Source organism: Cyrtonyx montezumae, unplaced genomic scaffold (assembly GCF_038088225.1).
Source record: "Cyrtonyx montezumae isolate F1298 unplaced genomic scaffold, pur_monq_1.0 scaffold_3, whole genome shotgun sequence".
In the NCBI taxonomy this organism is placed as follows: Eukaryota; Metazoa; Chordata; class Aves; order Galliformes; family Odontophoridae; genus Cyrtonyx; species Cyrtonyx montezumae.
The window spans coordinates 149,836,573-149,851,628 of NW_027072034.1; the positions used below are offsets into that span (position 1 = coordinate 149,836,573).

Below are 15,056 nucleotides of genomic sequence, written 5' to 3' on the forward strand. Positions count from 1 at the left end.
AATATACTCTTCCTCCTGATGCTTCTTCCATATTCACTCATTTTTAACTAAATGGATACACTATATCCAACTTTTTCCATCTCTCCATCTACTCCCCCCATATGCCATTTTTCTTTTTATTACTTATAAATACACTTATCACAATTTGACTATTTATTCTATTAATAACATTAAGTGTCTGAGTATCCCCTGTCAATCCCACACTTCAGTCATGGCAATCTTGACCCAAATCTGTTCTGACTCACTGTCCATCACCAACTGGTGTTCAAAAGCATTTTTTCTCTTAAGATAATATATCCTTAAAAACTCTAACATCTAAAGAGAAAATGGAAAAGATAAAGCAAAAGATGAATCAACATTTCCTTGAGATAACTAGGCTATCAACATTATAAAATAAAGCACTAACGGAATATTTTCAGAATACTCCACTGCAAAATAAATTTCAGACCCCCAGTATTTCCTGACGATGATGATGACAAACACAGACTGCAAATCTCGTGCAAAGTCACAATACGCACTCCTCACGGTGACTTGCTTCTAATGGGGATGAAAGTGTTGTTTACAGTGTTAAACATTATTTTCCCGAGAACTAGAAATTTAAGAGAGTACTCTGAAGTGAAAGCCACAACCAGATCATACGCTTCTTACAAATATCTTTCAGGCAAGAATGTAAATTATATTATGACTTTACTAATACAGAAAGCTAGTTACGTCAGAAATATCTTGCTGCTTAGGAAACAGGTAACTGGTTTGTTACAGTGACTGAGGTCATTCTAAACATTTAAATATACTGAATACAACTGGTTTTACTTCATAAAAAACTTGATTTTATTTTGCCCCTGAGGCCTACATTCCCCAAATAGTAAAGTAAATAAAGTAAAATAAGTATTACTTGACAGTGAAACAATTTACATTCTCAGAAAGCCTAACCCTTGACCAAATCAGTTCTTAAAGCACAGCTAAGAATCCCTTAAGCTAGAACTGAACCATTGCTGTTGCTATTATGCAATACAGGAGCTGTCTGAAATTACCCTGCCTGCACTGCACTATAGCGAAGATCTGAAAATAAGGATGCCTTATATGAGTGAGAAAGAAATTGAGTAGGAAGAAAGAAGGAGAAGCATCACGGATGAGATGCCACAGATAAAATTCCCATGCTTGCCACTGCTAATTCTGAAGATGTTTTTGCTAGCATATATAAATTAAGTAGGGACACAACTTCAGTAGCAAGGGAAGGGAGGGCAGGGAATCCTGTTAATCTGCCAGCAGTTTTTGTTGGACTTCTTGCACCTGACGAGTGAATAGAGCAGATGTTTGTGTGTTTGTGATTTCTGCTAAAACCAAAGCTGCAGCTGGGATAGCCACAACGTTCTGATTAAAAGCTCCAAATCCTGGGACATGGAAAGGGAAGAAGAAGAGAAGGAATGTTTTCATCCCCTATTTCTTACTTCTAAACCAAACAGCCTTTGCCTGCCTGGTGAATGTAACAAAATGTTTTGGCATCAGTTTGTGCTATGAAAGAGAACAGTGCCCACATCTATTATACACATTCTCTACAGCACTTTGGTTTCTGAGGATTTACTATTATCCTTTTGAGGATATATTGGTTCAATGCACTGTCATATCATCTCGCTGCAGTGGAGAGTCGAAAGCTTTCACAGAAGGAACTCGTGTCCCTATCAGAGTTTGCCAAGGAGACCATTGGAATGCTACATCATGGCTCTGTGGAAAGATACACGGACTATTCTAATCCACAGCAATTCAGCAGAAGCTGGTTTCTGTACATTTCTATACAATACATAGGGAAGTCTGCCTCATGGCTACTTCCCTCCCAGTACCATCCAAGTTAGCCTCTGGTCTCTGCTTGCTCTCTCCAGTGGAGCTCCGCCCGAGCCCCCTCCTAAACTGCAGTACTGTGGCCATCATACTCCACATAAAGAAGGGAAGAATTTATTTAAGTATTTAATTACAGATACGTGTGCTTCAAACGGGATGCAGGTTATTTTAACGTGCAGGTTGTTTATGAAGCTCTGACTCCTACTATGTTAGAAAACTTTTAAGTTTTGAACAGTCTTTGGTGGCAGAATATGTACTGTGAACAGATAAGATGGAACTACTCATAGGGGATTAATTAGGTAAAAGCTAAGGAACAAAGTAGACGTGAGCTGTGAATTTCCATGATGGATAATTTTTATCATTCAGAATGGTCACATCTAAAACTGGCAGCACTGAGTGGGCTGAGTGAAGTGACAGACAAGATCTCACAGAGAAAAATGCACAATTATGCACATGGAGAAAAAATACTCATTGCTAAGATTGAGCAGAGATGGGCACTAAATTAACTATTACTGCCTAGAAGATCTTGTAATTAGTGTGTCTACTTTTCTAGTAAGAACAGGCTGTCCAAGGAGGTGGTGGAGTCACTGTCCCTGGAGGTGTTCAAGAAACACGCAGATGTGGCACCGAGGGACATGGATTAATGGGCATAATGAAGATGGGTTGATGGTTGGACTTGGTGATCTTAGGGTTTTTTTCTGACTTTAACAATACTAAGATTCTAAGATGATTACTGCAATAGAACAGTAAAGAGAATTTTAAGAGTTTGGAAAAGAATAGCAACTGAAATGAAGTATTGCTTGTCTGTTACCATGCAACTAAAGTCTGAGCATTGTTGATGGATCCAATATCCCCATCCTGAAAAACAAAGCACTGAACTAGGAAAGACTGGCAGAAAGACAGTGTGGCAGTAAGAAGCAAAAAACAGACTCTGTTCAAAGGAATTGTCCACGAGCACAGTATCACTGATGAACTTGAACAAGAGACAGAGGAGCAATCTTCTGGCCTTCCAGAAGAACAAATGGATTCGAGAAGGGATTAGACAAATTCATAAGACCTGGCTCCATTGCTGACTAAATCAGTAACTTGCATTTGTGAAAGGTTCCTGGGGAAGGTCCCTGATGCTGCACACTTATCCTGAGCCACCATGTTTGACCAGGGGTAACATGGAGCTTGTCTCTCCCTGGTATCTCACTGGCATTGTCCATCATGGCAGCTCTGTTCCTAGGAAGCACCTCCTGGGTGCGGCATTTCATTAGGGCCTTGTTAACACTTCAGATCTTTTATTTAATCACACCTTCAGAGTTTTATTTTTATCTAAGCAGAGCAATTAATAATGTAACCTTTTAAAGGAAGTCCCAGATCACTTGACTGGTGATAAATGACTCCACTTGACCTTAAAAAATCTTATGAATTTATTCATACTTCTATTCAGATTTCACTATAAACTTTTCTCCAAATCTGTACAATTTGGACAGTGGCAGCATGTGCCTGGCTTAGACTTTTTTTTTTTATTTTTTTAGCTATTATTCAAGCTAAGGGTGAGTACGGAAGGTAAGATGGTCTTTTGTAGGACCATTAATTTCTTACTTCCCTCAGACAACACAATGGATGAGACTGCAAGAGAAAAATACTGTGCATAAACACTGACTTATACAGACTTCTATTGTTGAAAATAAGGGAAATTAATGAGGTACTACTCATGCGTATACAAAATATACAGTCCTTCAAAACAGATACAAATATATATATATTCCTAATACCATCAAATGATCCAAAATGTGATACAACTGAATAATACATACAGATATCTAATATAAGGAAAAATAACTTTTCCAAGGCCATATCCCTAGACCCAAATAACCCAGTAGAGAACATCAGTACTGCAGGAACGGTTCCTAAGAATGGATCGCCAGGTGGGATCTAATGTTTTTTACAGTGAACTTTGCAGAAAAATTGTGACTAGGGAGATTTGAATCCTGAGAGCAGCTAAGCTTCTAGGATTTCTGAGGCCATCAACCTCTTCCCAAATCTCCCTCAGATATTTGAAGTATTTGTGTCAGGAATTCATCTTGACACAGCGCTTGCACCTAGCAGCTGATGCTTTCCCAGAAGGTGTTTAAAAGTGCAATGCTCAGCTCTAAGCTCATAATCAAAGGAGAGCTTAAATTAAACAATTAAGAGGAAAAATTATTAAAAAGAATTCTTTGCATTTAGGAAGTGGAAAGGTCTGCTTTCATTAAATAGCAGATAACTACAAATTCACATATCTCTACATATTAATATTTTTATTTTATTAGATTACCCACTTTACTCTCCATGACCCAAATAATCATACTTCCCATGCCTTCGTATCGTAGAAAAAAAATGTGGTGGCTTTATACCTGAAGGTCCATATGCTTAGGTCACCTTTACACAAAGCCAGAACAGCTACTGAATACCAATACTACTTCTAACAGTTTATTTCAATCAATTTTTTACTCTTTGGAAAACAAAAATGATTTCCCCTCACTTGTGAGACTCTCATTCTAGAAACAGATTCTAACAGGATGTTAACATCAAATAATGATTTTCTTTTTTTTCCATCTAGATCAGTTAAGGGAGAAAAAATTGAACCTTTATCTATTTAACTCCCTGACACACATAAATTCTCACAATCTTTTTTAATATTAATAGCTATAGATAATAAACCAAGCAAGTGAACCTTCCCGAGCCAGCTGTCCTTTTCAATGTAATACAGCTGATCACATGAATATTTACTATGTCCTCAATTCTCCAAAGGTGCAAGAGTTTTCATTCAATCAGCAGGCTCCAACCTATCAAGTTTTAATTGGAAGAATATATTAAATGTAAACATATGTATTTTCATTGCTCCTGAATAATCTCAAATTTGGGAAGCTTGAACATGATAGAGTTTCTGTCATGGCTAATTATAGAATCAAGATAAACTATGTTCCTGAAAGGTATGTCTTTTTTAAAATTACACTCATTTGGAGAAACAAAAATAAACAAACAGAAAAAGCCAACTACCAGTGGCATGCTGCATACCTACAGATGATAGTAATTCCTTTTATTTATAAGATCAACAAACCTACGACATGAAACTTCCCTTTGTGTGCTGATAATGAGCATACTGACTTGCGTAGCGTGATTTTGTCACCAGCTAAGAAGATAGGTGGGAAAGAATGCACATAGCTTAGAAATCTGAAGATCTAATAAAAACTGGGCAGCAAAACACTGACACAAATTAGGTACCTAAAAAGGCTTGTCATCAAAGTAAAATGAACTCTGCCAAAACCCTGATTTCCTCTCTGAGTTTATGCTAAGTAAACTTACACAGTTTGATCTTAGAAAACACTTGAGTAGGTCCAAATGATCCATTCATGAACATACTGGAGGATAGGATTCATCTAGAGTGGGGACTGATGTGGTTAAGATCCTCCATGCTTTATTTTCCAAAAATATCAGGTAGCCAACTGAGTGATTCATGCAGCAACATGCCTTCAGTGATATATATATATCTATATATAAATCTCTTCTGTCTCTTCTTATTTTATTCTTACTAGTTACAGCTACAGTCAGAATTATTTCAATTGGAAGGGCTCTCCAAAAGGTCATTGAGTACCACCACTTGGCCACTTTTGGGCCCACCAAAAGTTAAAGCACATAAATGAGAGCATTATTCAAATGCCTTCTGAATGCTGACGGATGTGGGGCATCAAACACCTTACTTGGAAGCCTGTTTCAGTGTTTGACCACCCTCACAGTAAAGAAACTTTTCCTACTATGAAGTATGAACATCCCCTGGTGCATCTTTGTGTCATTTCCTTGTGTTCTAATTTGTATATATTGATTTGAAAAACTAATACGTGAAAAATATCTTTCAGTTCCAAATTATAATATCAATTGAAAAAAACCTTGGAAAGTGCCTTTTTGAAGCTGAAGAGGCAGAAGAACAACTCAAATCTGAATATCAAAACCAAGCAGAAATGAGAAACTTCTGCCCACACGTCCCAAGTATGTCCCACAGAAGACACATATTGCTTGTGTTTTTTCACTGCTCCATCCCAAAGACCTCCCAGATGGAGTAGATGGATATCTTATTTCCAAAGCTTGGTTTTCTATTGAATTTGCAGGTTGGTCACAGAAAATGGTGTCCTCAGGCACGTTCTTACTCAGGAAGAAGCACGGGTGAAACTGCAGCACAAATAACTGTCTCAGATCACACAGTTATCACCGATCAAGAAACTTCTTTATCTCTAAACTACCAGGAGCTCGAAGGAACTTGGTCTGAATGGAACTTATTTCAGAACTCGGTTTTCTGTAGTCAGCAGAGGCTTATCTTGAATTTTTAGTTAAAACTGCATGTTCTGAGAAATGAGAGGACCTTCCTTCATTATGTTCTGCTTTATCATATTTTTAAAATCTAGCAGTCATTGGCATGAGCAGTATGGAGACAAATTAAAATCTATACATTCTCTTTTGTTAAACCAGAGAAAGATCATAAGTATGTACAGCCTTTTTATTTTTAGTTATTTATTGGTTACTTCTGACATTTCACTTTGTTTTCACCTTGTAATTGTGACAACTGCCAGTAACTGTTAGGGTTAAATACCTGGAAATACCCTCAAACTTCACTGGCAGTTTCCAGTTAATGACATCTGCCTACAGCACATGGTTCTTTTCTACAGAAATTAAGGTGTTCAGAGATTTACAGAGGATCACAAGTTCCCTCCCTAGCAGGGCCTGCATCAAAAACAAAGTAACAGGACAATGTGAAACTTGCAGGAACAAACCTATTCCATAAAGCTCGATGAGGAATTCACTTAGAGTTTTTCCTTTTGGCAATTTCCATCTGACTGTGTTTTTCCATAAGGATGCAGATACTGAACTTACAAAGCTCCACAAAGATAAGAGTTTTAACCATGGATGACACACACTACTAAGTACTCTTGTAAATGTAATGCAACAGTTAGATTAATTATTTAAGTTTCAGTCACTTCAGCTATAATATGACACTCAGTATTGTCATGTGAGGCAGTACTACCCCAGACAGCATTGCACGCCCAAAGCCTCCCACATGTCCTTGTGGCAGGATGGCATGGACTTGGGAAAGCTCTGCCTTGAAGAACCACATGTGTTTGGAATATTTTTTCTAGGAGAAGCATGAAAGTAATCCTCAAGTTAAGACTCATAGGCTATAGCTATTTAGCTTGAGCCACTGAAGCCTTCATCACAGCCATAGAGCCTGGGAGTTACTCATGGAGCCTCTCTTGTTGGGATCCACATCAAACTAAGAGTGAAAATCTAAGCTTTATAGCTTCCAGGCATTCAGCTGGACACAAGACACTGAATATTTCACTGAAAACACTGAAGCTGGCAAAATTCTGACAAGTCATGTCTCCTGCCTAACAGTACAAAGCAAGCAGTAAGGTCAAATTTAGGTGGCCAATCTAAATTTGTTCTGGGGGCAGTGGAAGTTTATCTTTTCTCTAGGAACAGGTCAGGAGCCTGGCCAGATGAATTTATTTATTTATTTGTTTGTTTAGATTTCTTAATGCTCTGAGATCCTCCAGGCTCTGTATTAGGTAAAATCACTTGCTCCTGAATGTACCACTCAAACACAGTTCTTTACTTACATACTTCATCTTCTTTGCTGATATAACTCACTCAAATATATCCTTCTCTTTGATCTGAAGATGCCCCCAGTGAGATGACTTTGAAGGCTATGCTGTTCCTATCATTATTTGGTACGTTACAACATTATTTTTCTGACCTCTTTTGCCCATTCTGATTCTTTCAGAGTTGCCTTGCAGTTGCTACATGAAAATTCCAGTAAGTGTGTGTTTTTAGGGTATGTCTGCATAGCATTGTACCGTGCTACATGGGAATACATAAGCTGGCAATAAGTGGCTCTGAAACCAGAAACACTGGAACTATAGCACAACATTTGACCAAATTAATACTTAATACTGTGAGAAGCAAGGTAAAGACACGATATGATGAAGATCTATATTCTGATAGTGATGTAAGTTATATTTTGGATATTACCCTCAAAATCTGTTAGTATGACTTCTGCCTCAGGCAGTGCATTTTGATCAAAGCGTTTTAGGTTAATTCAGGCTGTAAGGACCTCAGGAGGTCTAAATATCTACTGCTGAGCTTGTTCCAGTTTACATTATTCAGTACCAAAGAGCCCAACATTTGGATATCATATTCTGGATGGAGTCTAATGAGTGCTGGGTAAAGGAAGATCATCATTTGCCCTCAATCCATTGGCTAAACCACTGGTAATACAACCCAAATTATTTTCCACAAATTAATATTAGTGAAAGAAAACAAATCTCAAATAACACTCAAACGGTCAAAGATTTTTAGCCTATTTTTACTGTTGCTGACAAGTTATCATTTTCAGCTCTTTTTTTTGTTGTTGTTAAACTTTTGGTATAAAATTCACCTAGAAATAGTATTTTCTGTTCTGCCACTGTCTACAGTAAATGTCATTTTTAGGTTCACTGCTGTTCTTTTAAACTTTAGATTTGAAAGCTTCTTGGGATCACTGAAATCTAATGCAGTTATCATTTGAATAAATTATTTTGTCACTCGCATAGCCAACTGCCATGCTCAGTTATTATTGGAGGTGCTCAGCTACTGTCCAACAGCAGCTACTTGTGTACTTGCTTGGGGAGTAAAAAAGGCATACTACCAGATAATGGAGGACAGGAAGAAAAGTGGGATCTTGAACCTGGATCTGTTGTGCTCCTTAGACTATTCCAGTCAGAGAACTTTTGGTTGCTTGGGCATTTTCTCTTCCTCTCTTTTCATCTCCCATAACCACATATCCTTCCAGTGAAATAATTTTCTGAAAAATTCATGACTTGCTTTACTGATTAATATGTATGTATCACAGTGCCCTTTATGGATTTTTTTCTATCTGGTCTTCGGCAAAGAACTTCCAATTGGCTATTATATTTAATAAAGTTAAAACTTAGAGTCCCGAGTGGCTAATTATCTATGTTTTTTTTACAATATTCGTTCTAGCAATCATGGAATTTTGAAATTCAGCTGAGGTAATAAGAAAAGAAACTCTAAATAACTGCATGGTCAGGAAATACTGCAAATAAATTTTCAGAGATCATTTGCTATTGGATATGGCTTTCCATATCTTGTACGCTGTCTTGTCGGCTTTTCTATTCTGGATGTAAAAGACTGCAGTGTGGCCCTAACATTTTTTATTTCCTCAGAAATCAGTTTGGGCTAAAGAAAAGATTCTCCCAAACATGTTTGGAATGCAGGGAAAGCACTGCATTAGCCTGTAACATTCAAAATGACAAATGTCCTTGCTTGCCTTAATTTTTCAGCAGTCAAAGTTTCTGATGGATTTGTATCTTTCTTATCTCTCTCAAAATAAAACCTTTTTTGCTCCACTCAGCCAGTTAAATTGTAGGTTTCCACTGCTATTTGAAACACTCAAGGGTGCCTCTGTGCCTGTAGCTGCCACTAGATATGGCTGTAGGTGCTCTGTCCCATCTGCCTGTGCTCTCCCTTAATATACCTGGTGCATCTCAAATGGCACCAGATGCCTGTTATCAAAGCAACAAATTTGAACCCCAGCAAACTTAAGTTTTCCAGATGGAAAGTGAGCTATAATTCCTCAGATTTGATTCTGTCACTGTATGTATCAGTCCTCGTACTCAGTGGTATATTCTATGCTTTTTATGGTCCAGCCAATAAAATAACACCAATTTCCCTGCACTTTTATCTGACAAGTTTCCCCATGTTCCATTTTCTTCTGCAGTATCCTAACTGCACAGGTGCAGTCATCTCAGCTTCTATTTCAATTTCCTGAACTTCACCTCGACTAAAAAGAAATACATGAATGAATAAATAAATACATTTGCGTGTGAATTATATCCATGGTAGTTACCTGTTGAGTATCTCTTAGGGATAAAAGAACAGAAAAAATCATCGTGGGTGAATTTTGATATACTCTGACATCCAAATGTGTGTGAAGCAGTGATCAGAGGCAAGAACAACCTTTGTGTTCGTCCAATACACAGTAGACAAATAGTGCCTCTGGAAGCAACCTTGAGGGTCCCTTCAGCTTCAATTAGTGCAGCAAATAATTGGCTGGTGTCAGGATTTAATTGTTATCATTATTGTTTTTTAAACTGGAAAAACAAAGCTGAAAATCATGGTTTACTTACTGATTGTGGACCCTGACTCGGGCCTATTCAGGGAGCTGATGATAACAAAGCCAAACCCTTCATTCTCCTTGCGGTGGATCACCACGTCGCTGGTTTGCAGGCTGTGGGACGTGAAGCCCTCCGGAGGAGTTGCGTTGCTGCTGGAGACAGCGTGATTGCTGTTAGCATAAGTCGCATAGTCACTTCTTGGAGAGCTGTGGTGTGTGGACACGGAGCCTGGGCTTCTGCCATTCTCTGGGCATGGCTCTCCTAAAATACAAGTCATGCCAGTATTACAGTCTGACTTGCTCAGTGATCTCAGTTTACAGTACATTTACTAATGCAACATGAATACACTTGGCTGTCTGTGGCCCAGACTACTGCGAGTATTAAGCTGGGAGCCGTAATAGATGCAGAGAGACAGGAATCTGCACGATTATGCAGAGAATTCAAGGGCAATCAGATAAAGCAAGCATGAATACTCACTGCTAAGCTGTCTAAAAGAAGGGAGAGGGAAGTAAAAACTGGCTATCTGGATGGCTGAATGTTAGCAAGCACCATTCCCTTGTCTGCTGGTGGATCTGTCATCAAGAGGAAAATGTGACCATCTAATCCAATATAAAATTATTTGTGCTTGGATTAAAATAATTCAAACAAGCGGCTAACATAATTAGGATTAGCTGCATAATGTTCTTCTTACAAGTTGATTAGCATGCTCACAAGGCATTTATGGAACAGAGCAGTTATACAATGACAAATAATCACAGTTTTTCTGTGGGTGTTGTCATAGAAGCAGTGCTCATTTAAAGGTTTGGAAGATGCTCTTGTGTGATGAGTTGGAAAGGGCAGGAGAATTAACGGCGTCCTTTTACTGTTTTATAGTAGCAAAAACAGGGAACAAGTTCATCATTGTGGGATTTAACACATTTTTTAGTACAAGCATTTTAGCAATTAGAAACAGTAAGGTTAAAGATGAAAAAAATAAAAATAAAGGAGTAATATTCCTTGCAGATCTAAGTTGTTTAGACATTTCATTACAGATTGAGTTTTAATACAGAACTTTCAGATAATTGCAAGTAATAAGCCTTCTCTTCACAATGACGAGGAGCTCTGCTGAATGTGCAGAGCTTATGCATGCACACATGCAACCTAGGAAGAAAACTCACAAATTAGACCTTCACTGTGTATGTATTAATAAAATAAACATCATCCAAGGCCAGGCTGCTGTTTTCTCAGTCAAGTGTGTCCTTTAGTAGTCCTTGTGCAACTATGGAATAAAGTGATTAGAGAGAATAAGGAGGAAGAAAAACAAACAATTATTGTACTCCTGTGTTAGATTTGAAAATCTCCAAGAGTTATCGAACCAAATCTGCAACTAAATGCCATAGTCGGAGACAAGAGAGATCTCATTTTCTGGCTGTCATGTTTCAGAAAACTGAATGCTGTTTGTGTCAGTATGGCTGCAACAGAAAGGAAATTATCTTACCCTGCAGAATGACCAAGAGCTGGCTTGGCCATAAATAAATACAACTGAAGGCCATTATGCATAGGAAAACAAAGATAAAGGAGAAAAAGTTCAAACAGCTACTTGATTGTTAACTCTGCTAAAGATATTCATCAGAAAAATTACATTTTGCTTCTGCCTGTGAAGAAATGGCCTTTTAATCTGTGTTTCCCTAATTAAATTCTGTTCCAGGCTGGAAAGAGCCTGTTCCCAGACTGGGATAGGTCTGTGTGAGCTGGTGGTTTCAGGCTGGGTAACACCCGGACATCAGCTGACAGCCATCAGGAGAGGTCAGGGCAGCCCCAGTGCTCTATGCTCTTACACAGACACCTTGAATGCAATGTGGCTGAGGTGCTTGTACTTCATTTTTCAGTTATGTCCACATCAGTCATTTTTAAAGTCTCCCACTAAGCTTCTGTTGTAAGACAAAAGATTAAAACTCTTCACCTACAGAAATGCTTAAATAATAACTAGTTACACACAATACTCCCCAGTGTGGCACTCTGGAGGTCCCAGGATAACTCCACTTGTCTCACCAGTTTGCTTCATTTTGCATGCCAGGAGGACAGTGTCTCAGACCCTCAACTTTAACGCATACCCCTCTCCGCCCCTACACAGAATCACAGAACTGTAAGGGTTGGATGGTATCTGTGTCAATCACCTTGACCAACCCCCTACTACAGCAGGTTCCCTACAGTAGGTTGCACAGGAAAGCATCCAAATGTGTCTTGAATACCTCCAGGCAGACCTGGGCTAGGAGCTGGCTCGCAAGCACAGGGCACATTACCTTGGTTATTGGCCATTTTCCTAGTGCTGGGGGAGCTGCAGGGGGGCGTCGCAGTGGGCGGAGGGGGCCCTTTCTGGCTGCAGGCCTCTGCAGTTGGCAACAGAAGAAAGTCAGTCCCACGGCAGAAAAATGGGGCTGCAACGGGGGGGCTGCAGGATGAGGGGTGCGTTGAGGTTGGCTTTGGGGCAGGAAAATGGAGGGCAGCAGCTCAGGCAGCGACAGCGGTCCGGGGCACAGGAGGTGGGCGACAGGACAGGCTGGAGACGTGCTCATTTCTGGTGCCTCAGCAAATCGCACAAACCTTGCCCATGTTGGAAACAACACGCTTCTTTCCTTGGATAGGGAACAGCAGCAGCTCTCCACTTTGACAGATGCTGCTGCACATTTTTCCAAGTTTGCAAGTTCTTCAGTCTACTCTACAGCTTTTTTTTTTTTTTTGCTTCAGATTCTTCAAATTGCTTTAGCATTCTCTCTGAAAGTCTGCTTGAAGGGAGGAAGCAGCCCTGTTTCCTAGCAGCCATTTCCTCCCTACAGCACAATTTCAGCCAACTGACCTTGCATTTGGGGCAAAAATCTCCAAATGGCATCAGTGAGACCAGAAATGGGCTTTTAACACACACGAGAGTGAAATGAATCCTTGTCCTAAACAGTGAACAGTCTTTGAAAATTTCTCTGGTTGCTTATTCACATAGTCAGCATTAACAGCTTTAATTCAATGTGAATCTTTTGTCCCAAAAGCAGACAAGAAGAGACAGCACAGATCAGGACAGCACAGAACAAACCCAGAGCAATCATGGCACACTGGGGCTGCCAATGGGACACCCACTTCTGCAGGAAGCAACACACAGCATTAGTGCTTTCATCACAGAAACAAGGGACACATATTTACAACTATTTGTTCCTCAAACGATGGAAAACATTCACTTCAATTTGTCAGCACCTGCTCATGCTGATAGCAGCGAGCTGTTTTCCCCAATCTCCTTCACTCACCCGTGGGTAGCACCTTTCTCCTCACAGTAAGATTCACCTGCCCGTTTCGGGCAGCATTATGCATAAGATCAATCACGTATCGGTGGGTTTTGCCAGCCACTGGAATCCCATCCACATACACCAATTCATCACCGGGATGAAGGCGACCATCTCTGTCTGCTGAGCCCATTGCAATTACTGCTCCGATGAGGATCTAGGCAGCAAAGAAACAAAGCCCTGATAAAATCACACTGAGGACACAGACATTTCCCCCATGAACAAATACAGTGATTTTCCCTTTCTGTTGAAATTTAATGTGTGACTTAGCAAGATCTGTGTGTGCCTGTAAGCCATGTTCCTGCTCTGTGGGTGTGACTGAAGATGCTTTCTTGCTTTTGGTATGAAGGTGAAATCCCGATCTAAGGATTATCAACCTTCAATCTTCAAATTGAGACAGTTTATCTGTAAGGGATGATGGGTTCACAGAACCCACATTTTGACAAATATATAAACAGATTAATTTAATTTAACATTCCTATTGACTCAAAATTAGTTAGTCTGCATATTTTTTACTTGAGGCTACTCATTGCTGCACAGAGTAAGCACGTGGAATAATATATGTGACATGGTTTAGCTGGCATGGTGGTGATGTGTTGATGGTTGGACTACATGACGTTAGTGATCTTTTTCAACACTGATGATTCTATGATTCTATAAAACAGTTGAGGTCTGTTGTGGAAACGACCACTTAACATAAGAGTTTGCTTTGGGATTCTTTAGGGAAAAAAAAAAGGGCTACATCAAATATCACTACTCATAGGGAATAATTGCTCAGGTAGTAACTGATCAGCAAAATGAAAAAATGTCAGCTTACTCTTGTGCAGATGTTGTTTTCCCAAATCGATATTAAAACGTAATTTGTGTGGGACATGTAAGCTAGTAAAAAATCTGTTCAGAATCTTTAAATGACTTTTTCCACTTTCTATGAACATAAATTCACATAATTTATTGGAAGAAGGCATACACATTTTCCCTTTGGAATAAGTGGTAGAACAGTCAAGACTGACTCTAACAGATCTTGCTTTCTTTGAAAGAATATTAAAGCATTCATAGAGCACGTTCCAAATTTTCTTTTCTCCTGTTCAGTGCTAGAGTGAGCACAGGATGATGGATGTGACATGCTGTTTGACAATCCGCTTTAAGTAATAAAAGATAAAAGCCATCTCGCATTGCTTTTCATGAAGAGCTGAAAAGGCTGATGTCGTAGTCAGACAGGTGGTCTTGTTTTTCGTGGTCTCAGCTGTGGAGTTGGAAGCACCCCAACTGAGTGTTTAAATGAAACTCCCCATGTGCAGTCTGCAGAATTTTCCCCATTTTCTGTCCTGTCTTTGGCTCACTTTTGCTTAGAAAATGTAGTAGAGAGAGAATAAGATGTGGTATTTTCCAGCTTCCTGATGTTATAAGCAATACCAGGCTGAGTTCCCAGAGATGTTCTTTCAGGTTCTCAATTCTCTTCTTCAAACACTGAAAGAATATACCTCAAAGCTTTGGAAAATACTTTGTGCAAAATCTAGCTATGAAATTTGAATGATTCCTCTTCACTGGAGAAAAAATAACCTGTGCAAAGCCCATTTTAGCTGGATCTCCACTAAGTATCTCAAAACCTTTATATTTGTCTATCTTGTAGGAATCAGAACTTTTCCTAATTATCTTGGGAAGCTTCTTTAGTTCGTAAGACTGTAAGGACCTTCCTCTTTTTTCATTTCTGGACTTT

The 15,056-nt window shown here is 39.2% G+C and overlaps 2 protein-coding genes across 7 annotated transcripts in view; both read right to left on the bottom strand.

The window, feature by feature from the left end:
* The window catches only part of GSAP (gamma-secretase activating protein), a 416,138-nt gene that overhangs the window by 339,914 nt on the left and 61,168 nt on the right, over positions 1 to 15,056 (bottom strand). The window lies entirely within an intron of this gene.
* The window catches only part of MAGI2 (membrane associated guanylate kinase, WW and PDZ domain containing 2), a 718,224-nt gene that overhangs the window by 50,649 nt on the left and 652,519 nt on the right, over positions 1 to 15,056 (bottom strand). For 4 of the 6 annotated variants that reach the window (XM_065743669.1, XM_065743668.1, XM_065743671.1 and 1 more), the window contains 3 exons: positions 13,304 to 13,496; positions 12,314 to 12,400; positions 10,044 to 10,292 (listed from right to left, as the gene is read on the bottom strand). In XM_065743669.1, coding sequence (XP_065599741.1) covers positions 10,044 to 10,292; positions 12,314 to 12,400; positions 13,304 to 13,496 — 529 coding nt within the window. The remainder of the gene's footprint in view (positions 1 to 10,043; positions 10,293 to 12,313; positions 12,401 to 13,303; positions 13,497 to 15,056) is intronic. The other 2 variants (XM_065743670.1, XM_065743673.1) reach the window with 1 other exon arrangement.